This window comes from Drosophila elegans, unplaced genomic scaffold (assembly GCF_018152505.1).
Source record: "Drosophila elegans isolate 14027-0461.03 unplaced genomic scaffold, ASM1815250v1 contig_476, whole genome shotgun sequence".
Taxonomy (NCBI): Eukaryota; Metazoa; Arthropoda; class Insecta; order Diptera; family Drosophilidae; genus Drosophila; species Drosophila elegans.
In genome coordinates, this window is record NW_024545863.1 from 9,672,032 (window position 1) to 9,694,903 (window position 22,872).

Consider the following 22,872-nt stretch of genomic DNA (forward strand, 5'->3'; position numbering starts at 1 on the left):
TATGAGTCGACTTGACATTCCAAAATTCTTTGAACATCTCCTTGTTACCCACCTAACAATACCTCCTATTCACACAAAAACAAAATTCAGACATTTTATAGTAAACTAAATACTGTTTGAGTATTTTTAGTTTTCTTGCACCAGCTGTTGATACAGCTTTTCCTTTCGTATATGTACATTTATCTGTTAGCCATTTAATGATTTTCCTCAGTAAAATTAAAATAAACCCATCTATCATTTTCATTCTATGTTCATAACAGGAATGGGTAACCGAAATCCAATTTGAATAAAGGCTGGACTTTTCAGTGGCGAGCATACAGGAGTGTACTATTTGTGGATATTAAAGTTCTCCAAGATACTTTTAGTCGGCTGCCACACGCTTGATCTGGCCATGCTGAAAAGCAAGAGGAAAACACAGTTAAAATATCTTTAATGCAAACAACAATTAAAACCATAACTTTGACTTCTGAACTTAAAACTACAGCATAAACCAATTTCAAATGTAAACAATGGGCACGGCACTGCCAGGCTAAAATTATTAACAGGTTGCTGTTACCTATTGGTATTTTCTATGACTGTTGAACGGTCACTTTCCTGAGCATGTAAATCTAGTATTTTTTCTCTGTTATCTCTGTCTTTCTCTGTTAATGTTAATGTTAATGTTAACTTATGTACACAAATAAAGCTAGCCGCAACGCTCATTCTGCGCCGGCCTTATTAAGTGCATACACGCACTCAACTGAAAAACATACAGGCGCGCACGGTGCGACCGAAAAGACATGAAAAAAAAACTTTGCCTTCAGCCGTAATTAAATTATTCTTCAATTTTATGTTTGTCAATGATTTTATAAAATGTAGGGCATCAAATATTGTAAATATTTCTTTTTCATTAACATTAAAACTCGGCTTGTGTATGTTAAATACCGATTTTTTGAATGCTGCTCTATTATTCAGCCTTGATCGCATATTATAGCTCTTACGTTAAGCCCCAAAGCTTACGAAACTCCAATGTTCAATGTTAAATTCAAAGTGGGTACGGCATTGCTTTTAAGCCTATTTATCCCAATATATTTAATAAAAAAATAATAATAATTAGATAAATTAAACTACTTTTATACTTGCGAATTGATGATGTTATAACCAGGAACACTCGAAACAGCAACACAGGCGTTTTAAAAAAAAGCACGCTATATTGTAAATCAAATCTTCGAACTTTTTTAAACACTATCTGTTTTGCACTGTAAATACCACCGCACAGAAGCACAATCAAAAGCCAATTGAAAGAGGCTTGACTTTTCCAATAAAATGGCAATATTTTACGCGCGTAAATTTACAACCAAAAATCAAACAACAATAAAAAGGCGTGCCAAGCTTATAATCAAAACAAACCAAGCAAAACAATAGAATTGGCGCGCAAGTTATCAGTCGGCCAAAAACAACATCTCTCATAGAAATAGCAAAGGAAATTATAATACCCTCTGCAAGGGTATAAACAATAAAGCTATTATGATTTGCAGCTCAATTATTCGATAGTTCCTATGGCAATTCAATAAAATTAAAGGAGTAATTCTGAACTGTCAAATTATTAAAAAGTCAAAAAATTTTTTTTTTTTAAATTACAAAGTAGAAATGTTACATTTAAATGTAATGTTACCCTTGCAGAGGGTATTATAATTTCAGTCAGAAGTTGCAACGCAGTGAAGAAGACATTTCCGACCCTATAAAGTATATATATTCTTGATCAGCATCAGTCGATCTAGCCGTGTCCGTCTATCCGTCCGTTTCTACGCAAACTAGTCTCTCAGTTTTAAAGCTATCTACATGAAACTTTTTCAAAAGTTGTCTTTCGATTGCAGGTAGTACATTAGTCGGAACGAGCCGAATCGGACAAGCTTCCATGGGAACAATCGGTAAAGCAAATGTAAAAAATTATAAGTTTGCTGTTTCTTAATTTTTGGTTTAGTTCTTCGACATATAGCAATGGTTAAATATTTTAGAATTACGGTTTAAATTTCATCAAAATTGGGCGACTATAACATAAAACTCCCATAGAAGCAATAAAAACAGTAAAAAAAAAATTTTTTTTTAATGTAACTTTTCTATTTTGTATCAATAATTTGACAGTTCAGCACTACATTTTTATTTTTATTAAAACGGAAAACGATATCATATAGCTGTCATAGGAACTTTCGAATAATTGAGCTGCAAATTATCATAGTTTCAATGTTTTTAGACATATACTCAAGTAAATGATAATTTTAATGTTTTCCAGAATTTATAATTTTTGCAATTTCTGCAAGGGTATATGAACTTCGGCTTGCCGAAATTTGCTTCCTTTCTTGTTGTAATTGGAATAAAAGGAAAGGAAATACGATAAATTATTATGTTATGAAAGTAAAACGAAAAACAAACTCACTCTATTTTTGGGCCAACATGGTTCAACCTAGATGTGAGCCGAGGACCTTTTGGTTTCGCATTAGCCGGTTGCGCCACACTGGCATCACATTTAATTTTGCACAAATCTCATATAAGAATTCAAAGCGAAAAGTATGCAATAAAATTGCTATTGCTTACTAGTCTTTAGAAGTCAGACAAAATTATTTTCTTGTTATAAGGGCATAGAAATAAATAATAGAAGAAAATTTCTATATTATAGAAAAGTAGATTTCTATATATGTAAAAAATTATCTAAACTTAAAGCCGATTTTCTTAATTTTAGAAGAGGCTGGTGTACTTATTTGCTGAAAGCAAGGTCGAATTCACCTATAAATGAAGAGCATTGCGAAGAGGCAGCATAGAAAAATACACATTAACTTTTAGAAAACTGCAAACAAGTTCCTATATTTTAGAAAACATTTTCTAAAACACAAATGTAGAGAATGATACCGTTTAAACATTAGAAATACCACTCTTCTTCAAGTAGTCTATAATCATGGTTCTTAAAGTCTCTATACCTTAAATAGTTGTCAGATTGGTCTAGAATGTTATTAAATCTTACGTCATAAATATAAGGTCATGTTTAGAGAAATTGGCAAGAAATTTGGTCATATAGAAGGATATGTAGCACTAGTGACAAAAAAAAAACATATAATAAGGTCTAACAGATGACATTTTGTCTAAGAGTCGATGCATACATTACATATTGCTGTAAAGATATCCAACTGAAATAAAATCACAGAACACCAGACATTTTTGTATTAATAAGTTCAATGATTCCTTGGTATTCTATATCACGATGTGGTCTATATATGCAACTAACTAGTACTTTCATAAGCCACAAATTTTGAAAAATTTATGTTTATTTCCACTCTTAGGAGGATGCTTAGAAATTAATTTGGCATTTAATCGTTTACTTGTATATAGATGACATCACAAGCAACAACGGAATCTCATACTTTTGTCGTAAGACAGGTTTCAGACACACATTCCATATCAACATCTGACCCTACAAAAGTTAACGTTAATTCATCCATTTTCTTAGTTAGGCTTTGAGCGTTAATTTAAAAAATTGTAGGTACAGATTTGCACCCATTAAAAACTCCATAATAGTATACCCGCTTAATTAACTCTTAAACTATTATTAACGTTTAATATCATATCCGATGGATGTAAAAGGCTGTTTTCCCTAGTCTAGACTTAAGGTTAAGATAATTTAGATAAGTTTAGATATTTAGTTGCGAAAGCTGCGGTTTGAGAGATTATCTTTCGCCGATTTCGAATATTTTGGGAAAGTAGTAAGCTCGTGCTTACTTCGAATGCACTCAAAACTCTCAGAGCCCTTTGGTCTGACATGAATTAGTGAGATTCCTGTGGTAAATGAGTAATATGATTATGAATAATGAAACATATTGAGATGCGGCACTCCATGGATTCTGACATCGTTGGCTATGTTGTAGTATGTAGTTGTCATAGTTGTTGATGACTTCAGCTTCTGCAATGTCAATCCACTGTTTCAGATAGATTGTTGATCCACTCTCCTAGTGATGCTGATCAAGAACTTTAACGGGTCGGAAATTTCTTATTCAGTGACTGACTGATGACTGAAATAGCCGCTTCAATGGTATACAAATGGTGTTAAAGTTGATCTTGACAGAGAGGTGACATTTTTAAACTAATGTTCTATACATATTTTCAAATTGAAAATTAAGTAAAACAAGAAAAGAAGCAAGCTTCGGCAAGCCGAAGTTCATATACCCTTGCAGCTATTAAATACTCTTGAAGACAATAAAAGTATGATTTACTTGCGTGTATGTTTAAAAGCATTGATGATGATATGATGATTTGCAGCTCAATTATTTGAGTTCCTATGGCAGCTATATGATATCGTTTTCCGATTTTAATAAAATTAAAAGCGTAATTCTGAACTGTCAAATAATTAAATAATCAAAAAGAATTTCTAAAAAAAATTACAAAATAAAAAAGTTGCATTTAAAAAATTTTTTTTTTTAAATATTTTTTTTGTTTCCATGGGAGCTTTATGTTATAGTCGTCCGATTATCATGATGATGATTTAAACCGTAATTCTGAAATAAACATTACTATATGTCGAAGAACTAAAAAAATTAATTAAAAAACAGCAAAGTTATAATTTTTTTCATTTATTTTTCCGATTGTTCCTATGGGAGCTATATGCTATAGTCGCCCGATTTTTATGAAATTTAAACCGTAATTCTGAAGTATTTAACCATTACTATGTGTCGAAGACCTAAAAAAAATTAAAAAACAGCAAAGCTATAATTTTTTTTATTTTCTTTTCCGATTGTTCCTATGGGAGCTATATGCTGTAGTCGTCCGATCCGGCTCGATCCGTTTTATAAACTACCTGCAATAGGAAGACAACTTTTGGGAAAGTTTCATGCAGATAGCTTTAAAACTGAGAGACTAGTTTGCGTAGAAACGGAAGGACAGACGGACGGACAGACGGACATGGCTAGATGACTCTCCTAGTCATGATGATCAAGAATATATATACTTTATAGGGTCGGAAATGTCTCCTTCACTGCGTTGCAAACTTCTGACTGAAATTATAATACCCTCTGCAAGGGTATAAATATTGATATCACAAATACTTTGCTTGCTGATTTCAAAGATTTTTGCTGTCAGGTCAATTATCGCAGTTTATCGCATGTCACCCAGGGAGACACTTTTATATTCTTGTTTGTTTATTTACCATTTCGTAGGTATGTGTAGATATATATACTATCATTTGGTTAGTAGACTGGCAAACCAAAAAAGAAATAAATACTGCCGAGATAAGATAAAGTCGAATTTAAAGCGATAGAGGACTCAGATTTGCACGGGTGACTCCATGGGCTGTTTCTCCGGACGCTGCTTCGACTGTCCAGGATCGGCGGGTCGTCTCCGGCGGCGGCGCCTCTTCTTTTGCGGAGGATTAGGCGGGGGGTTTTGGAAGGTGTCCACATCGAAAACCGGGTAGCGCGGTGTAAACCGGGAAGACGCGCTGACGGTGTTTGCGTCTGTGTCCGCTATATCAGCGGTCATAAACATGGCTTGTTCGTACGTAGGGGGAGCTGTGGAAAATTAGTAAGAGACGATACATTAAGATACTCAGCAATATTTTTTATAAGCTTTATCAAAAAAAAAAAAAAAATTAAAAAATGTGAAAAAAATTAATTTACGCGACTCCAAAAGAAAATGGTTTCAAATTACGATTAAGACTTTTAATTTTGGAAAATATAAATCTAACGTGCAGGTATCGTAAGATTAACAGTTTCGCAAACAATAATTGACAAACATTCGTCAATGCTTACAAGCCAAACCATGTGTTTATAATTCTTACGAACTTTTTGTTTACTATTGAACTCATTTTCATTGTTTAAGAAACAGTTTTATAAAATCGAGTGCATGCACAACCTAGCACTATAAATGTCCGACATACTTAGCTTAGTAATATAAGAATAAAAGAAATTCTTTTGGACATGTGTTTTATATAACATAGCACTACCCTTGTACTCACGTAAGTCTGACACGAACTCGTCGCTCGCCTCCTGCTCATCGTCTCCGTCCTCCGGCAGCTCGAAGTCCTCAAGATCCTCGCTTACCTCGTAGCCGGAGTTGCTCACCCCGCTGCTGGACATCTGAGCCAGTTCCATGGCTCTTGTGGAGGTGCACGGCAAATCGGAGGGCAGCGGGCTTCCAATTTCGGCGGCATAGGCGTTGGCTGGCAGGAAGTCCGGTCCCGAGGCCGCAGTGGCCAGCGGCACATTTCCTATAGTTATGGGGATGATCACCCGCGGGTTGGCCATCAACCAGTTCATCACAGCCACCACACGCACTTCGTAGGATACGCGCACCACCTTGCTCAGGTGCTCGCAGGTGGGTGCCGTGGCTGGGATCCTCAGGGATTCCGTGTAGGTCCTCTGGCCATGGTGAGCCACTGGTCCGCACTCGCGCTTCACCAGCATTATCTTCTCGGAGGTCGTGCGGAGAGACGGCTGGTCCGCCGTGTAGGTAGCCCGCAGGTGCAGCATGATCAGTAGTTTCCGGCAGTCGGAGCTGGACTCATTACGCACCTGGGCGTGGACCAGCAAAAACTGACCGGGGACGTAGCCCTGCTGCTGCAGAGTGACCTTCAGCTCCACGGGCTTCGTGTGCATTAGGCAGAAGTACTCCACGGCTTCGTTGCTCGCCGGCTCGCGAAGCATCTTGCTCTCCTGGTTGAGGTCTAGAAGCTTCAGCACCGTGAAGCCCACGTTGTGGGTGCGATTGGAGGCGCCCGGCTTAAGGAAGGTGACCTTGGCCAGGTACCGGATATGGCCGAAGGCACCCTCAAAGGACGAGGGACAGTGACTGGGAATGGGGCAGGCAAAAGTGTAGGTGTACGTGCCAGCGTCCATGCTGAAGGTACTGCCCTGCTCGGAGCCCATTAGGTAAGTGGTGGAGGCTATGTAGTCCTCCCGTCCGCTGTACTGGTGCTTCGATCGCTTCTTGGAGTTTTGGATGGCCATCGCCCGGCCATTTCTGCGGAGTCTCCACTGTGCCTGTGCATAGCCACTGATCTCCAGTTTGATTCCTACGAAACTCGAAGAATTAAAATGTCGGTAAGGGAAGTAGGCCCAAAAGAGATATTTCTGTTTTACCCGAGTTATTTATTTAAAATTTTTTTATCTTCGATGTTAGTAACACATATAAATATAGGTTAAGATAGTCATTTCTAGTACAAACAAGAAAGAACGCTATAGTTGAGTTCCCCGACAATTAGATACCCGTTATTCAGCCAACAAAATTCTCTTCAAACCTAAGTATTTCACAAAACAATCAAAGTTTAGGTGGCGCCATCTATCGGACTGCATAGCCAATACTAAGAGCTAAGAGAGTGCAGCACCCCGCTTACAGTTCTGTAATTCTCTCTCTCTCTCTCTCTCTCTCTCTCTCTTTCTCTCTCTCTTATCGACTAACAGAGGCAGAACAGCGGCACATCAGTGGCTAAGCAGCGGCAGAGGGGCGGCAGAGAACTTAATTAGCCCCATTACTCCTAAAATAAATGCTCGACTTTGAAAATTTTTGGGTCTACGGATAGATATGTCCGAAACGCACACACAACAACTGTCTATCATGTCTCAGAGTGACAGTACACACTTTCACAATTTGTGGGAGTTAGAACGGGCGTGGCTCCGTTTTGAAATAAACTTGGACTGCTTAGGAACTACATACATACTAGAATCTGCATGCCAAGTTCCAAATCTCTAGCTTTTATAGTTTCCGAGATCTCGACGTTCATACAGACGGACAGACAGACGGACATGGCTAGATCGACTCGGCTATTGATCCTGATCAAGAGTATATATACTTTATATGGTCGAAAGCGCTTCCTTTTACCTGTTACATACTTTTCAACGAATTCAATATACCCTTTTATTTTACGAGTAACGGGTATAAAAAGAACGAGCAAGCTCATAAAAAATGATTACATTTTGTTTATCTTTTTGCAAACTGAGATTATAATTCTGATATACTTAAAGCTTGGTGCCTATCATGGTAGGTCTAATATTAAGATAAGATAAAACCATAACGCGGAACCAGTTTGGTCCGATTTTCCAAAAAATAGTGAATAAATCAGTCTAAAATGAATTAAATGTTATTTACAAAAATTCTGTTGGTACATAGCAGTTAGGTTTCAACACTATTGACGTGAAATTTCGCTGCGCCAGGAAGATAACTAAAACTTAATAATAAACTTTACCCGCTTCAGCAGGTTCACAATTGTTAAATAAACAAACACCGTGACTAATTCCACCGGTATTTCCTCGAAACAAAATTCAATCACTTGTGTAGATCCCCTAACATAAGTAAGGAAAATTATTTATGACGCTGAGCTCCAGAAACCATCAATTATCGCACATTTAGAGTGTCCGCATGCTATCACTAAATTATCCGTTTTAATGGTTAAAAATTTCGGTTTTGCCAAACTGTCGACATTATCCGATGCGATAAGATACGCCACACTAGATAAGCGTTCGCCCCTGGATATAGATTTCTGGGTATCCAAGTTGGGCTTACGTACCGCGCAGTTTCTTGGCCTTGGTCAGATTGACGATCACTTTGCCGGTAATCACCTGGCCGGTGAAGTAGGTGCCGTGCTCATTCTGGTCGAACGTTATCATGCAGTTTTTCGACATGATGGTGAATCAGTAAAGAGGACGCCCTCGCCGGAGTTATTATTTTTGCGAGCGTCCGCGCGCGGTTGCTGCCGAATGGGAACTGAAGCTATCTGCATTGTTAACTGGGCCTAGACTCTCTTACCAAATATTTGCCATTGGTCGGTCTTATCTTATCGCCTTAACTCTCTACAAAACCCACAGCATTGTTTTCCATCCATAATGAGTGCAATGAATGACGGATAGTTGGCAACGCGGAGAGTTGAGTGAAAAAACTCCATAGATATAATTATGCAAATACAGTAGCTAAACGTCAAAGTACCTCTCCTAGTTGCATAGTTTTACAAATGCTATCTCAACCTTGAGCACTTGTCCCTCATCGATCACTTCTGCCTGCCTGCAAAACTCATATATCTGCTGTCGTTGTCACTTACATATGTAAATACTTCGATAGCAATGGTACAAATTTGTGTTTAAATACATAAATACCTATCGCATTGATAAGATAAAATAAAAATGTTGGCCAAATAAATACTACACAAAAATATAAATAAAATAAAATCAAACCCAGTGGGTGACTTCAGTTCGCTGGGAGACACGCCGCAGACAGGGCAAAAGTTAACAAGCTCCGGGATTATCATTAAAATCAATCCAAACAATGGTATTCTGTGAGATTGAATTTTGCAATAACCCCCAGGGGGTTTTCTATGCAGGCCAGCTGATATCAGGACAGGTGGTAATCAAAACTGACAAGGCGAAACCAGTTAAAGGTAAGACGCTGAATCATTCCTATTCGATAGCTTTATCAAGGGGAACTTTATTTGCGGACAGTGTTAATTGGATTTGAAGTGCATGCTTTGCAAGTGCTAAAAATAGATGGTAAACTGTAAAAGTATTTTTGCATTCAGCTGTGGTCCTCCAAATCAAAGGATACGCCGAAACCCATTGGACTGATACCGAACACGATCCCGAGGATCAGTCGAACGGTGAATCATTCAACGGACATGTGGACTACCTAGCAACTAAGGCATATCTGCACGGGTCTAGTTCCAGCATAGGTCTGTTCCAAGACGATAAATAACCATAAATCAAGAGATAACGAAATCAAAGCTCCATTTCAGAGGTCGTTATTGAGCCCGGCACCAGCAAGCACAGATTCGCCTGCCAGTTGCCCATCACATGTCCATCCTCGTTTGAGGGAACTCTTGGTCAAATACGTTACCTGGTGAACGTGAGGTTCGTGCGACCGTGGAAATTCGACCAGAACTTCAGCCGATGTTTCACCGTACTCAAAGTGATGGACCTAAACTCTCAAAGTCTGATGTTGAGGGTAAGTTTTTCGGTCATCAGGTCGATTACTTCCCTTTGTTTAGCTAAAAAATAAAGCTTAAACTAACTGTAGCACTTAAGCTGGAGAACTGTGACTAACGAGTATCTGGTTTAATTGCTTAATATGGAAAATTTATTTCTTGGAGAACACTTTTGGCAAAGATGGCTAGATCAACTCTCCAAGTAATGGGTTGCAAACATTTGACTGAAACTATAAAACCATATACAAGAATATAAAAATGGGTTTTTTTTTTAGAAATGATTCGAACCTTTATATTTAGGGAGTTTTAGGAGTTTTACTCAAGGTATTTTTCTGTTATTTCAGGTACCCACCCAAGTGGAGTCACAGCGCACTTTCTGCTGCTTTCCCTGCCGGTCGGCCCCACTCAGTATGTGCCTCTCTTTGCCGCGGGGTGGCTTTGTGCCAGGACAGACTGTACCGGTGGAAATAATGGTCTCCAACGACAGTGGTGTACCTGTGGAGGATATAACCGTGAAACTGGCCATGGTGGTGATCTACTACAGTCAACCCCCCTGCGTGGACACAAACAAGGATCATTTCGTGATGGTCCTGAAAACAGGCGAGGGCGTGTCGTCCAAATGCCGAAAGCAGCTCACCTTCGATCTTAAGGTGCCGGCAACACCGCCAACCTGCTTCGACCTGTGCAGCATCATTCAGATCGGCTATCAGGTGGAAGCGGAGGCCAGGGTCAAAGGTTGCCATGGCAGTCAGTCGCTTCACATGCCCATAACCATTGGAAGTGTCCCGCTAACGAAGATATTGCAGAAAGAGCCAAGATTTTGGGGTGCAGACCTACTGCCTCAGCAACAGGATGCCAAAGCATTGATTTTAATCGCTAACGAACAGGCTGAAGAACCTCACAGCCCTCCCAGCCCTTGGTCTTCAGATCCTTCTATTGGTAAGCTTAAATCTTTTTTTGTTTGACGATACAAACAAACTTGTTAAATTAAGAAATATATATTTAAAATCTGGAATAATATAATGTTTTTTTTTAACTTGTTTATTATTCCTTAAGTTTTTTTTTCTCAAAAAAATCAAGAAAGAATTGAAAGTTTAAGTTTACTTAACAGTGATCGTTTTCTTTTATAGCCCCGCCGACCTATGCTGAGGCCAAACACATCAGTCCGGATCCACAGATGTTCTTAAAACCAAAAAAGAAGTCTCAGAAAAGAAGGCCACAAGAGAAAAATCGGGAAGAAATTGTATTTACTCCTTTGTACGGGGTCTTTGATCTCTCGAACGAGATGGAAGATATAATTGTGAGACCTAATAAAAACAGGACTGATAGTGGATATGTCAATGACGCAATAGACAAAAGCACATGGCTTTAAAATTAATAAAAAAAAAAAAACAAGAAGGAACGCTTAAGCCGAGTGCCGGTCTATCACATATCCGCTACTCAGCTAACCAATAACCTGCAAAAATATTCGTGTTTTATGTTCCGCCATCACAATGTGATTATCACAAACATATACGCCATCATTTGTAAAATTATTTTTATGAGTGAATAGATATTTACCGAATAAACATATACAGCTTAATACAGCTCTTTGGCTTTGACATTAGGTGTTAAAATAAGTTCGAGCGTTTTCGATTACAGACGTCTTGTTTAATAGGTATGGTTTTTGATCTGGCAGCACTGGCATTTTGGAGTGTCATCACTAGCCTTTATTTTTGAGTATTTTCGATTTCCCTGAAAATTAAACAAAAATGTCAGCTTCTGTTCCAAATAATATATTTTTGCGGGGAGTTTTAGTTTAGTTTTAGTTTCTTACAATATAAAAAACAAGAACGGAAACTAACTTCGGCAAGCCGAAGTTTATTAAAAATGAAATATTATTGAATACATTTAAATTTTGGTTTATTTGCGTATATGCTAAAAAGCACTAAATATTAGAATCATTGATTTTTAGCCCAATTCTTCGAACGTTTTTCGATTTAAATAAAATGATATATATAAGTAGGAACGAGCCGGATCGGACGACTATAGCATATAGCTCCCATTAGAACAATCGGAAAAAAATAAAAAAAAATTATAACCTGCTGTTTTTTATTTTTTTTTTAGCTCTTCGACATATAGTATTGGTTAATTATTTCAGAATTACGGTATAAATTTCATCAAAATCAACCAATAGAAACATTAAAAATATATAAAAATTTTTTTTTAAATGTAACGTTTCTATTTTGTAGTTTTATTTTTAAATCCCTTTAGACTTATTAATAATTTGACAGTTTAGAATTACGCTTTTAATTTTATTAAAATCGAAAAACGATATCATATAGCTGCCATAGGAACTATCAAATAATTAAGCTGCAAATCGTCATAGCTTCAATGTTTTTAAACATATACGCAAGTAAATCATAATTTTAATGTTTTCAAAAATGTTTAACCCTTGCAATAGCTGCAAGGGTATATGAACTTCGGCTTGCCGAAGTTTGCTTTCTTTCTTGTTTTTCATTGTTTCAAATAAATCAAAAACAAATGGATAACTAATTTATTTCTTCCTGGACGCGGACTGTGTTAACTTTCAATTTCAACACATTCCCGTGTTTTCGATCACACCCTAGGCATTTTACATGTAAATCGCTATATTTCATCAAATTTTGACATATAACGACTTAAGATACATTTTTCTGTGCTCAATATTTAGAACAATTAATTCAAAGTATTATGATCTACGCTTTGCTGAACTAATGATCGGTGTGTTGGTAATGAGAATGTTGCTTTTGGTGTATTCCCTGCTTATTGATGGATTGTTGTGAAAACTAGTCCTCGCACTATACCATTCAGTCCCAATATAAAAACACATGCGCAAATCGACCAGAATTACTAAACCTACCAGTCATTCGGCATATTTTAGTTTTTATGTATGCGTAATTTACATGAAAAAAGTTTGTTGGGTCGATCTGGCCCATAACAAGGGTTTAAGGTTAATGTCCTCCGTGAGCAGTATTTGGTTGATTTGTACGATATCTTATCGAAACAGGTGCAACTGAGAGCTGGAGTAGAAATATCGATTCAAGTTGAGGGCAAGTGCTCTTTTTAAGTCCGTGAGCTTTAAATTACAGCAAGGGGGTTTTGGTTTTTAGCCTGAAAATTGGCCATCAGCTGTTTTCATTAATATCACTTATAAGATGGCCCACACGTTTGGGGGCTACCTATCAAACCCTTTATGTAAAGAAATTAAATGGGGTTTTTTTAAAAAAAATTATTTTTATGCTTGTACTGATAAGATAAATCAAACTTTAGCAAATCAAGCACAAAAAAACAGATAAAAGCCTTTTTGGTTCAGTTAGCTTGTGACCATTAAAGTGGAAACAGCTCAACAACGACGAGAGCGAACGAAATAAAGTCAACTCGCAGTGTCTGCCGTTACAAAAAATCATGGGAATTATTTGCCAAATTATTTTCCACAACAATGTGCATGGAGTCTTCTACGCGGGACAAACGATTTCTGGCCAAGTGAATCTGAGTACGGATAAGTTGATTCAAATTAAAGGTAAGTGCCCCTATTGAACCAATGTGAAGTGGTTGAGATTGGTGGCGATTCGTTTTTGCTAAAGTGAACTATACTATACTATTAGGTTACTCTAATGATTCCCTTCAATTTCTCACTTTCCTAGCAATCAGGCTTAAGCTTAAAGGATATGCCGAGACGCACTGGACCGAAAGTAAGACTGATTCGAACAATAAATCCACTTCAGAATCGTATAATGGATTTGAGAAATACCTTTCCAGTAAAGTTTATCTGTTGGGCTCTGAAACAAGCACTGGTAAAACTATTTTGATACTTAACAATTTATTATTAGTATTAAAGCCAACTTATGTCATCATTTCAGAAATGGCCTTAGAGCCCGGAACCAGAGCATATAATTTTGCTTGTCAAATTCCAATCAACTGTCCCTCCTCGTTCGAGGGAACTCATGGTCGCATATGTTATAGTGTGAATGTCAATATAATACAGCCCTGGAAGTACGACAGTCTTTTTTCAAGAGCGTTCACTGTAATCCAAGTAATGGACATAAACACATATCAGGGTGTTTCTCAGGTGGGTTCATAGGACATATTTGACGAATTTATAAGCATATTCCTTAAACAAATTACACTGGCTTACAAATTCAAATCGACAAAATCCCTCAGAGATCAAACCTTGATTTAAGCATTAAGGAAGCCAAAAAGTTATTAACCTTAACACTCTGCCGGTAAAACCATTTTATACGGATTTGGCTTCGTTAATGTTCCTTCTTCAAGAAAAAGCGATACAATTATTTTCTTGTTTTAGAAGTGTATTTTTAAAATATTAATTTATGCTGTCGGATCTTTAGTGTTAGCACCATTTTCATACTTTGCCGGCTCCCACATCTCCTTAAGCATGTGTATTAACAAAAACAATTGTGCTCCAAGGGCATAGGTGAGCACCCCTGGACTACAGTGATATAACTGTATATTTCTTAGCTTTTGATGACCGAATTCCGTTAAGCAGACCTGGAGACCAAAAATGAAATAGGCATGAAAACAGGTTAGAAACGGTAAAAATTACAAATAATTGTAGGTGACATTTTCTGAACCACGGAGTCAAACTACACTTGAAAATCAAGGTTTGATCTCTGGGGGATTTGGTCGATCTACATTTTGTAAGCCAGTGTTATTGTTTTAATGTTGTGTGAAATTTCACACATATATTATTGTACTCTGAACCCGAATCTGGCAAGGAAAATGTTCATGCTAAAAAAACATAAATTCGTACGCCTGTTGGAAATGGGGTTTAAACAGAAAACTCATTTTTTTTAACTTTGTTTGTGGCAAGATTATATTACTTTCATTCATTTTGCAAGATATAGGTCAATTTAGTAACACAGTTTTGCTATTTCCCAAACGACTAAATCTCTGAATTGCAAAAAATCGGCTTCAAATGTTTCCTGCTAAAACTTTTCAAATAGCTGTTTCATCAAACAGCCGTTACAGCAACTGTTTGTCAATTGCACTAGTTTCGTTTGTCTTAAGTTCGGAAAAATGCATAGTAACAGCAAAAGGACATGCTATGGGATTCATTAACAATCAATGAACTGTCTAAACTTTTTTAATTACATATATTTGGTGATTATTTTCATGTTGGAATCAGTGTTAAATCATTAAAAATGTTTCAAAACCTCAGCAATTTAGTCGTTTGGGGAATATCCAAAGGGAATGTAGGTCACATCTATTAATACGTATTCTATATAGATATTTTTCCTTGATTAGGTTCCCGTGCAGGCCAGGACTGAAAAGACCTTTGGGGTGTGGCCGTTCCGCTCGGATCCGCTGACCTTGGAGTTAAATTTGCCGCAGACTGGTTTTGTGCCCGGACAGACGGTCCCCGTGAATGTGTTGGTGGGTAATGAAAGCAAAATCCGGGTGTACGAAGTAAAGGTCGCCCTGGCCATGATGATCACCTACTACAGTGACCTGAGCTCAGGCGTGAACAGTGAGCGCAAGTCCGTGGCCAAGCTGAAGGCAGATGGGGTCATGAGGAATTCCCGGAAAATGTACGACTTTCAACTGCCAATTCCCTCCACTCCGCCTTCATGTTTCCACCTGTGCCGCATAATTAAGATCGGATACCAGATCGAAGTTGTGGCCAAGGTCAAGGGCATGCATGTTAACGGAACTCTGGTACTGCCAGTTACTATTTGTGGGGTTCCGATAGCGCCGCCAATGGGACAATATATACCAGATAGTTCTACGGATCAGAGTACTTTGACTCTGATTGAAGGTGAAGGTGCATGTGCACCAGCTGCTCCTCCATACCCGTGGTCAGATGGCTCCGTTCTATGTGAGTTAACTTTAAAACGTATTTTTCCTGAAAGTGTGCTTATTTTTTTAAGATATCTTCAGCACCACCCAGTTATGCTGAGGCCATGCATATGCATCCTGATCCGGAGAAGCCCAGACAAGGGCAGCCAGAACCAAGGGATCTGGTTGAGAAGTCCTATTCGCCTCTATATCCGGTCTTTGAAGTGCCACCTCAAACCGAAGCCAAGAAGGACAAAGAGGAAAAAAAATGAAGGATGCCGAGAAAAACAATTTGAAATTGAGAGTGATAAAAAAATCCTTGGGCTTTTCCCTGTTCTATGGAGGCTATTTGTGGCTTGGCTGCACTTTGCGAAATGTATAATTCAAAGTTGTGACAGCGATAAGATAAAAGTTGGCCTGGCCATCGTTACCAACAAAAAGAACCATCGCAATGATTTTTTTATTCTCAGTTCGTTTCTGGCAGCCAAGTGGGCATGTGGGTATAATCGCAGCCCAGTTCTCGGAAGTTCGGGAGTAAATAACTGAACATTGGCATTAAAATCCAATCAGTTGTGTTTGCAGCGGCAACAGAGGTGGATCGGCCCATAAAAGCACAATTACGGTTACAATTACAACTATGGCTGTTACCTGTGAAATCGACTACGATAACAATCCCCATGGCACCTATTTCGGGGGCCAGGTTTTGACTGGCAGGGTTACGTTAAAACTGGACAAGATGAAGGTGGTGAAAGGTGAGGGTGCTATTGGGATACTTTTGGCATGAGTCATGTTTATCTTATCAACGAAATTTAAAGTTCGGTTATACGTTTTGCAGCAAAGATCAAGCAGTGACTCATATTATTTATAATGGCGAGGGAACCACACGTGCAAAATCTAATGCCTACAGAGAGGTGTTCGGCGAACACACTCAAATGCATTAATGATAAATATTTGCGATCGATAAGATTAAATTATTTTTAAATAATCAATGGTTTTTCGCATTAAATGGTATTAAATATGGCTATTTGCCTGAGCTCATATATCTATATTCAGACTAAAAACATATACAATGTAATGATGTATGAATGTATTGTTTTTAAATACGAGTAGAATATAATATTGTTGGCAAAAACAATGCTACAATTGATAAAATAACGAACAAATATTAAAAAATAAATATATATAAAATACACATGATAACACATTTATTTTCTAACTATTAAATGAAATCATCGATTTTTCTAATAAAAATATTGAGAGACTTATTAACTTTGCACAAAATTGCACTTAAAGACGCTCTAGAACATTGGGTTAAACATACATTATATTGAAAAAAAATATTCTATGTTCGAATAAACATTGTACCTCTTTGTATAAATGTTTACGTACCTTGTTTACCAAATGCGTGTTTATCAGTAGATCTTTTTTCCGCAGCCATCACCTTGAATATAACCGGTTATGCCGAGACGCGGTGGTTTGAAAGGGTAACCACAAACCGGAGACGGAGACGTCGCACATTCTACGGCCGGGAGGATTACATTGCGTCCAAGACTTTTCTAGTGGGATCCAATCAAAGCAGTTCGTATATGCCGACCCGTCCCATGATCGCAGGCACTGTAAATGAAAATTTCTTTTCGCAGGTCAAGTCTCCATTGAAGCTGGCATTCACACGTACAACTTCGTCTGCCAGATTCCCCCAGAATGTCCATCGTCCTTTGAGGGAACCAATGGGAGGGTGCGTTACATGACCAACGTGACTTTGGTCAGACCCAATAAATTTGACCAGAACTATACGCGTTGCTTTACAGTACTTAAGGTGATGGACCTCAACTTCGACAGTCCGCTGCTAAGGGTAGGTTTTTAGGTAAACCCTTTCAAAAAAATATTCTAGTAATTCGAATAGCTGACTATATTATTTGAATACGTAGTGGTCACCAACTTAAGCGTTCATTTACAGGTTCCCGCCCACAGTGAGACCTCGAAGACCTACTGCTGCTGGCCCTGCCGCTCAGATCCGTTGGCCATCCAGCTGACCGTTCCCCAGACAGGGTTTGTACCGGGCCAGAGTATTCCCCTCAGCGTGCTGGTCACCAACGATAGCCACATTCCGGTGGAGCAGCTCCTCATGACCTTTGTAATGCTGGTGACCTACCACAGCAGGCCTCCTTCGATGCCGAACAGCACCTCCGAACGGTTGGTGGTCAACACTTTGAAGGGGGACTCCGTCCAGAGGAACTGCAAGAAGCTCTTCTCCTACGACATCAAAGTGCCGGCCACCCCGCCCACCTGCTTCAACCTGTGCGGCATCATCCAGATAGCCTACCAGGTGGAGGTGGAGGCCACGGTGAAGGGCTGCCACCAGCACGAGGTAGTCAGCATTCCTGTGACCATCGGCAGTGTTCCTCTCTCCCAACACGTGCCAATCCAACCGCGAGGTCAGATCAGTCAGCCACTGGACGTAAATGGGTTGACTGGCGGAAATGAAGCCACAGCTCCTCCCCTCAACTCCGCATGCCCATGGGCCGTCGATGACTCCATTCGTGAGTACAACAAGAGTATTAACCTACTTACAGCTCTAAAAACTCCTCACTGTCTTTCAGCTCCTCCCAACTACCAGGAGGCCCTTCACATGAGGTCCACGGCTGCCACCAAATCCGACGAATCAGACGAGCCGGAGCCAGCACAGCCCAATACTCATAGTCTGGATGGCAGTGCCTACAAGCCCCTGTACCCGGTCTTCGACATTCCAAGTCCCTCGGCCCCACCGCCAGCGGATTATACCCAGAATTACATGGCCGAGAGGGCCTTTATCAACCCGGCTCTGGAGGTGGACAAAGACAAGGGCACTTGGCTATGAAAACGATAATAAAACTACTTACGAACTCTACTTACGAACTCTTTTGTTAATACTTGTAAAGCAGAAACTATAAATAAGCCAAACTAAATAAGGTTAAATTTAAAATATTAACTCACAAGGCTTTGAAATTAATACAACCCTTCAAATCAAATTTTTGGTATCAAAATGTACTGTTGACTAAATTCTTTCATTCAAACAAGAGAAGTGCGATTGTTTAAGACTCTTTATGAAACTAATTAATTAACAGACTATTAGCATATCATAGGGACAAGGTCGTAAAGTGCTCTTCCGAGATTTATTTTGATAGACTTCTGCTGCTGAGGCTCCACTTATCACATCCCCTTAAACATGAAACATAAATGCTTGGCACAAACTTCACCATGGCCAAGGTCTTATTTCCCTGTACTGATAGCAGGCCAAAACTCAAAGCCCCCAAAGCGAATGGAACCAGAACACTTGGCAAGGGCATTTTTACTCAACTCTTATACTGTTTGGACTCCGATTCCATATTCCACATCGTTCCCGGAGAAACACGATTGCCCCTTAAGAGGAGGGCTCTTATCGCTTATCTAACGACGCGGGTGCGACCGCAAGCAGTCCAGAAGTTTTGTACTTAAATAAGTCGCAACTCGTAGCCCCAGACCGTTGGTGTTAGCAGATTGCACGCTCGGACTTTTAATCTGGTTAAAATGGTCGTAACGTGTGAGATCAGCTTCGAAAATAATATAGACGGTACCTTCTACGCCGGTCAACTTGTCAACGGCTGCGCAACCCTCAAATGCGACAGGTCAAAGGAGGTTCAAGGTACTTCATCAGAACATATAAAATAATAATGTGAAAACTAATCTCGAGGGTCTGGATAGTTGCTTAAATTTAGCTTTACCCAGCCTGGGTGTTATAAATATTTTCTCGATAACGATATGTGTACATATATGTGCGAATTGTATATTTTTATGACGACATTGACTTTAGCGGACCTTCTTGGCTGCGGAATGTATAAAGTTGATTGATAACACACCAAAGTCCCTTTGCTTTGGTATTATTTTAATAAAGAGATTAGAATGAGTATTTCCGATAAGTCTAAGCACAAAGAATTGTTAAATGAAATTAAATAATTAAAATTTAAATTATATAAGAAATACTCTTGTGTTTGTATTGGTATATTTTATACGAATTGGTAAATAAAAGTTACGTTGAGATTAAAAGAGGATTATTAATTTCTCACACTCCCTAGCCTTATTAGCTGACTATTCGTTTTCCAACATCATTCACATTTTCTCACTGTGTTGCCCTTGCTTCTCAGCTGTGTTGCTCAAGGTGGTCGGATACTCTATAACCAAATGGAGCGAGAAGAGTCTGGGATCGACAAAGCTATATGCGGGCCGTGAGGATTATCTAGCATCCAACAGTTATCTATTGGGTTCCGAGCAAAGTGAGTAGGAATTCTGGAATTCTGCGAGGTGTTCGCACTTATAAGCATTTTTATCTCTTTACAGATAATAACAGACACACCATTCAGGCTGGGGTGCACAATTACAACTTCGCCTGCCAGCTGCCTTACCAATGTCCATCGTCCTTTGAGGGCCGCTATGGGTGTATCCGCTACATAGTCAAAGTGCTGCTCATTAGACCATGGAAGTTCGATCAGGCCTATACTAAGGCCTTTACTGTCCTCAAAATGCTGGATCTGAATTTTGACACACCCCAGCTAAGGGTGAGTTCCAGACTAAAGACGAAGATATTATTAAAATTTACCAAGAAAAAAGCTAACTTCGGCAAACCGAAGTTTGTATTTATTCTTTAAAATATGTAAACTCTGAATTTAATGCGTTAAATGAGCTCAATTATTCATTCGTTCCTTTAGCAGCTAATTATGATATCGTTCTCAGATTTGAATCAAATTTAAAACGTAGTTCTTAATTATTAAACCATTACTATGTCCAAAGCACTTTCAAAAAAACAAAATAGTGAAAAATAGAAAAGTTACATTTTTGTAAATCATTTTTTTTTTTCTAATATTCCGATTGTTTTTGTGGGATTATACGATATTGTCGTTCCATATAAATTAAATTAAACCGTAATTCTAAAATAATAAACTTTTATTATGTATCAAAGAACTTAAAAAAGTTTAATAACTGCAACGTTATACATTTCATTGTTTAAAGTTTAGCTTTATAGTTTATAGACATACTTATGTATAGTAAGTGAACAGATTTTAATTATTCTATCAAATTAATATTATTTTTACAATATCTTGCTGTAAGTAAATGTAAGCTAATTAAATATATAATTATGGTCGATATATTTTGTTTAAGTTTGCTATTTAATTTACGGAGTATAGAACAGGATACGACATTCCCGGCATAACGCAAATATTACCAATTTGTAAGTAAAAACTTTTTGTACCACCGCAGTTGGCCGCTCACAGCGAGGGATACCGCACATTCTGCTGCGGTCCCTGCAAGACGGATCCCCTGAAACTGGAGCTTAACCTGCCACAAGCGGGCTACGTGCCCGGTCAGAAAATTCCCGTCACCGTGGTGGTGGTCAACAACACTTCCGTGGCCGTCTCCGAACTCCGGCTCTCACTCGTAATGCTGGTCAGGTACTACAGTGTCAGCCCGGAACACTCCCGCGTGGAACGGATCATAATTTCGCGAGCCAAGGGGGACTCGGTGCTGAAGCAGTGCACCCGATCCCTGACCATCGAAGTTGCCGTGCCCTCCACTCCGCCGACCTGCGTGGAGCTGAGCAACATCATCCAGATCGCCTACCAACTGGAGGTGGAGGCTCTGGTGAAGAGTCTACGGGAACAGCAGCTGATGGTCATGCCGGTAACTGTTGGAACTATGCCTCTGGAAGTGTCCGGCATAGTGGTTCAACAGCCTCCTCGGCGTAGTGAGCACTACGAAGGACCTCAATCCAGGAGAGATCCTCCCGACGAGCTGCCCATGGTAACTGCCCTTGGTAGTGTGTCTCACGATCTGACGCCCAGCCCTACTGTTGCAGGTGAGATCATTTTTTTATATTTATATATTCTACGTTCCAATGAACCTGTTATTATTAATTGCAATCTTATCAAATCATTCGCTAAATAGCTCAGTACGCAGTTATCTAAAGGTATTGCTAATTATACTGTCAAATGACAGTATAGGGGGTTCAGGGAAATATCTGGAAAATCTCTGTTCTGGTGGTGGTTTAAGTCAGGAGCTTTTAATCGGACGATTTTATCCCATGAAAACGATCAAAATATTAAAAAAAAATAAGTAAAAAATAAATTTAGCATCCATATTTTTCAATAAAAAAAATTAGAATTACGCTTTTAATTTTATTCAAATCGGAAAACGATATCATATACCTGTCATAGCAAAGATTAAACAATTAAGCTGAAAATCATCATAGCTTCAATGTTTTTAAACATTTACGCATATAAAACAAAATCAAGACGTGCTGAAGAGTATTTTTAGTTTTTTAATAGCTGCAATGGTATATAAACTTCGGCTTGCCGAAGTTTTCTTTTCTTCTGTGAGATATGTGAGCCGAATTTCTGGTAACCCAAGCGATTTTTTTAAAGAACAAGATGAACTATCTTAAATACCATTTTACAGGGGAAACAGATTACTTTGATGGCGGAGTATATCAAAAGCGTTCATCATAACAAGTCATCAATGGTCAGCCATTTAAAGTTTTTGTACACTTTCGAGATTTATGCGGAAGCTCTGATTTGTTTAAATTGTAATACGGTGTGGAAGAGATTGTAAAATTCAAGAAAATTGCGAAAACAACTTAAGTATATGACAGAAAGAGGTACACGTAAAGGTACAGAAATCATGGTTGATTGATTTTTTCGTACACCGCGGATCTTCGATAAGTTTGATTTGATAAGTTAAACTATTTTACCTGTTTCTATTCCTTAGCACTTCCAAAATATGAGGAATCCCGGCACACGCAGCGAGGCAATATCAACGAAGAAGAACTTCACGCCTTTGGGATCAACGAGTTTGCGCCCCTTTATCCTGTGTATAGTATACCCAGTCCTATGCCAGTGATTTCAGCAAATACTCGAAATGCGGGATTCGTCAATCAAAGCTTTCTCAAATGAGCATGGTGCTTTAACTTGTTCTAACCGGTTCTAAATTTAAAATGCTTCAATCGACACTTGTTATTGTAGTAAGTTAACGTAGGCAACAGTAAATTTAATCAAAACATGTACTGTCATCGTCGTTATTAAAAAAAAACCAATGTTTTCTTATTTTGAACATAAGACATTCAA

The 22,872-nt window shown here is 38.6% G+C and overlaps 5 protein-coding genes across 8 annotated transcripts; 4 read left to right on the forward strand and 1 right to left on the reverse strand.

Annotated features, from left to right (window-relative positions):
- Nucleotides 1–5,149: 5,149 nt before the first annotated feature.
- LOC108141217 (arrestin domain-containing protein 17) lies at nucleotides 5,150–8,717 on the reverse strand. The gene is made up of 3 exons (XM_017264469.2): nucleotides 8,525–8,717; nucleotides 5,978–7,033; nucleotides 5,150–5,531 (listed from the first exon to the last, which is right to left on the reverse strand). Exons 1-3 carry the CDS (start codon nucleotides 8,637–8,639, stop codon nucleotides 5,287–5,289), a joined length of 1,416 nt encoding a protein of 471 aa, XP_017119958.1. The 5' UTR covers nucleotides 8,640–8,717; the 3' UTR covers nucleotides 5,150–5,286.
- Nucleotides 8,718–9,215: 498 nt separating this feature from the next.
- LOC108140979 (arrestin domain-containing protein 3) lies at nucleotides 9,216–11,438 on the forward strand. The gene is made up of 5 exons (XM_017264048.2): nucleotides 9,216–9,388; nucleotides 9,527–9,676; nucleotides 9,740–9,948; nucleotides 10,273–10,867; nucleotides 11,059–11,438. The coding sequence occupies exons 1-5, from the start codon at nucleotides 9,277–9,279 to the stop codon at nucleotides 11,298–11,300; spliced, it is 1,308 nt and encodes a 435-aa protein (XP_017119537.1). The 5' UTR covers nucleotides 9,216–9,276; the 3' UTR covers nucleotides 11,301–11,438.
- A 1,844-nt stretch (nucleotides 11,439–13,282) lies between these two features.
- Nucleotides 13,283–16,182, forward strand: LOC108141207 (arrestin domain-containing protein 2). 2 transcript variants are annotated; one of them, XM_017264455.1, is made up of 5 exons: nucleotides 13,283–13,469; nucleotides 13,594–13,743; nucleotides 13,810–14,018; nucleotides 15,212–15,782; nucleotides 15,845–16,182. In XM_017264455.1, exons 1-5 carry the CDS (start codon nucleotides 13,355–13,357, stop codon nucleotides 16,012–16,014), a joined length of 1,215 nt encoding a protein of 404 aa, XP_017119944.1. In that variant the 5' UTR covers nucleotides 13,283–13,354; the 3' UTR covers nucleotides 16,015–16,182. The 2 variants fall into 2 exon arrangements, with proteins under 2 accessions (XP_017119944.1, XP_041565147.1); XM_041709213.1 differs by having other exon boundaries at nucleotides 15,835–15,965.
- A 32-nt stretch (nucleotides 16,183–16,214) lies between these two features.
- Nucleotides 16,215–18,710, forward strand: LOC108141206 (arrestin domain-containing protein 3). The gene is made up of 5 exons (XM_017264453.2): nucleotides 16,215–16,494; nucleotides 17,177–17,320; nucleotides 17,383–17,594; nucleotides 17,700–18,282; nucleotides 18,343–18,710. The coding sequence occupies exons 1-5, from the start codon at nucleotides 16,380–16,382 to the stop codon at nucleotides 18,597–18,599; spliced, it is 1,311 nt and encodes a 436-aa protein (XP_017119942.1). The 5' UTR covers nucleotides 16,215–16,379; the 3' UTR covers nucleotides 18,600–18,710.
- Nucleotides 18,711–19,152: 442 nt separating this feature from the next.
- On the forward strand, nucleotides 19,153–22,872 carry LOC108141242 (arrestin domain-containing protein 17). Of its 3 annotated transcripts, none has more exons than XM_041709211.1 (5): nucleotides 19,166–19,403; nucleotides 19,834–20,031; nucleotides 20,096–20,313; nucleotides 21,014–21,608; nucleotides 22,517–22,872. In XM_041709211.1, the coding sequence occupies exons 1-5, from the start codon at nucleotides 19,289–19,291 to the stop codon at nucleotides 22,699–22,701; spliced, it is 1,311 nt and encodes a 436-aa protein (XP_041565145.1). In that variant the 5' UTR covers nucleotides 19,166–19,288; the 3' UTR covers nucleotides 22,702–22,872. The 3 variants fall into 3 exon arrangements, with proteins under 3 accessions (XP_041565146.1, XP_041565145.1, XP_017119988.1); XM_017264499.2 differs by having other exon boundaries at nucleotides 19,177–19,403; nucleotides 19,903–20,031; XM_041709212.1 differs by lacking the exon at nucleotides 21,014–21,608 and having other exon boundaries at nucleotides 19,153–19,403.

Coding starts and splice junctions, on each gene's coding strand:
- LOC108140979 (XM_017264048.2), top strand. CDS start 9,277: ATGGTATTCTGTGAGATTGAATTTTGCAATAACCCCCAGGGGGTTTTC. Junction 9,677..9,739: donor CGGGTCTAGTTCCAGCATAG/GTCTGTTCCAAG, acceptor GCTCCATTTCAG/AGGTCGTTATTGAGCCCGGC. Junction 10,868..11,058: donor GTCTTCAGATCCTTCTATTG/GTAAGCTTAAAT, acceptor TTTCTTTTATAG/CCCCGCCGACCTATGCTGAG.
- LOC108141217 (XM_017264469.2), bottom strand. CDS start 8,639: ATGTCGAAAAACTGCATGATAACGTTCGACCAGAATGAGCACGGCACC. Junction 7,034..8,524: donor CAAGGCCAAGAAACTGCGCG/GTACGTAAGCCC, acceptor CGAGTTTCGTAG/GAATCAAACTGGAGATCAGT. Junction 5,532..5,977: donor CGAGTTCGTGTCAGACTTAC/GTGAGTACAAGG, acceptor AATTTTCCACAG/CTCCCCCTACGTACGAACAA.
- LOC108141242 (XM_041709211.1), top strand. CDS start 19,289: ATGGTCGTAACGTGTGAGATCAGCTTCGAAAATAATATAGACGGTACC. Junction 20,314..21,013: donor TTGACACACCCCAGCTAAGG/GTGAGTTCCAGA, acceptor GTACCACCGCAG/TTGGCCGCTCACAGCGAGGG. Junction 21,609..22,516: donor GCCCAGCCCTACTGTTGCAG/GTGAGATCATTT, acceptor TCTATTCCTTAG/CACTTCCAAAATATGAGGAA.
- LOC108141206 (XM_017264453.2), top strand. CDS start 16,380: ATGGCTGTTACCTGTGAAATCGACTACGATAACAATCCCCATGGCACC. Junction 16,495..17,176: donor CAAGATGAAGGTGGTGAAAG/GTGAGGGTGCTA, acceptor TTTTTTCCGCAG/CCATCACCTTGAATATAACC. Junction 17,321..17,382: donor AGTGGGATCCAATCAAAGCA/GTTCGTATATGC, acceptor TTCTTTTCGCAG/GTCAAGTCTCCATTGAAGCT.
- LOC108141207 (XM_017264455.1), top strand. CDS start 13,355: ATGGGAATTATTTGCCAAATTATTTTCCACAACAATGTGCATGGAGTC. Junction 14,019..15,211: donor CATATCAGGGTGTTTCTCAG/GTGGGTTCATAG, acceptor TTCCTTGATTAG/GTTCCCGTGCAGGCCAGGAC. Junction 15,783..15,844: donor GTCAGATGGCTCCGTTCTAT/GTGAGTTAACTT, acceptor AGATATCTTCAG/CACCACCCAGTTATGCTGAG.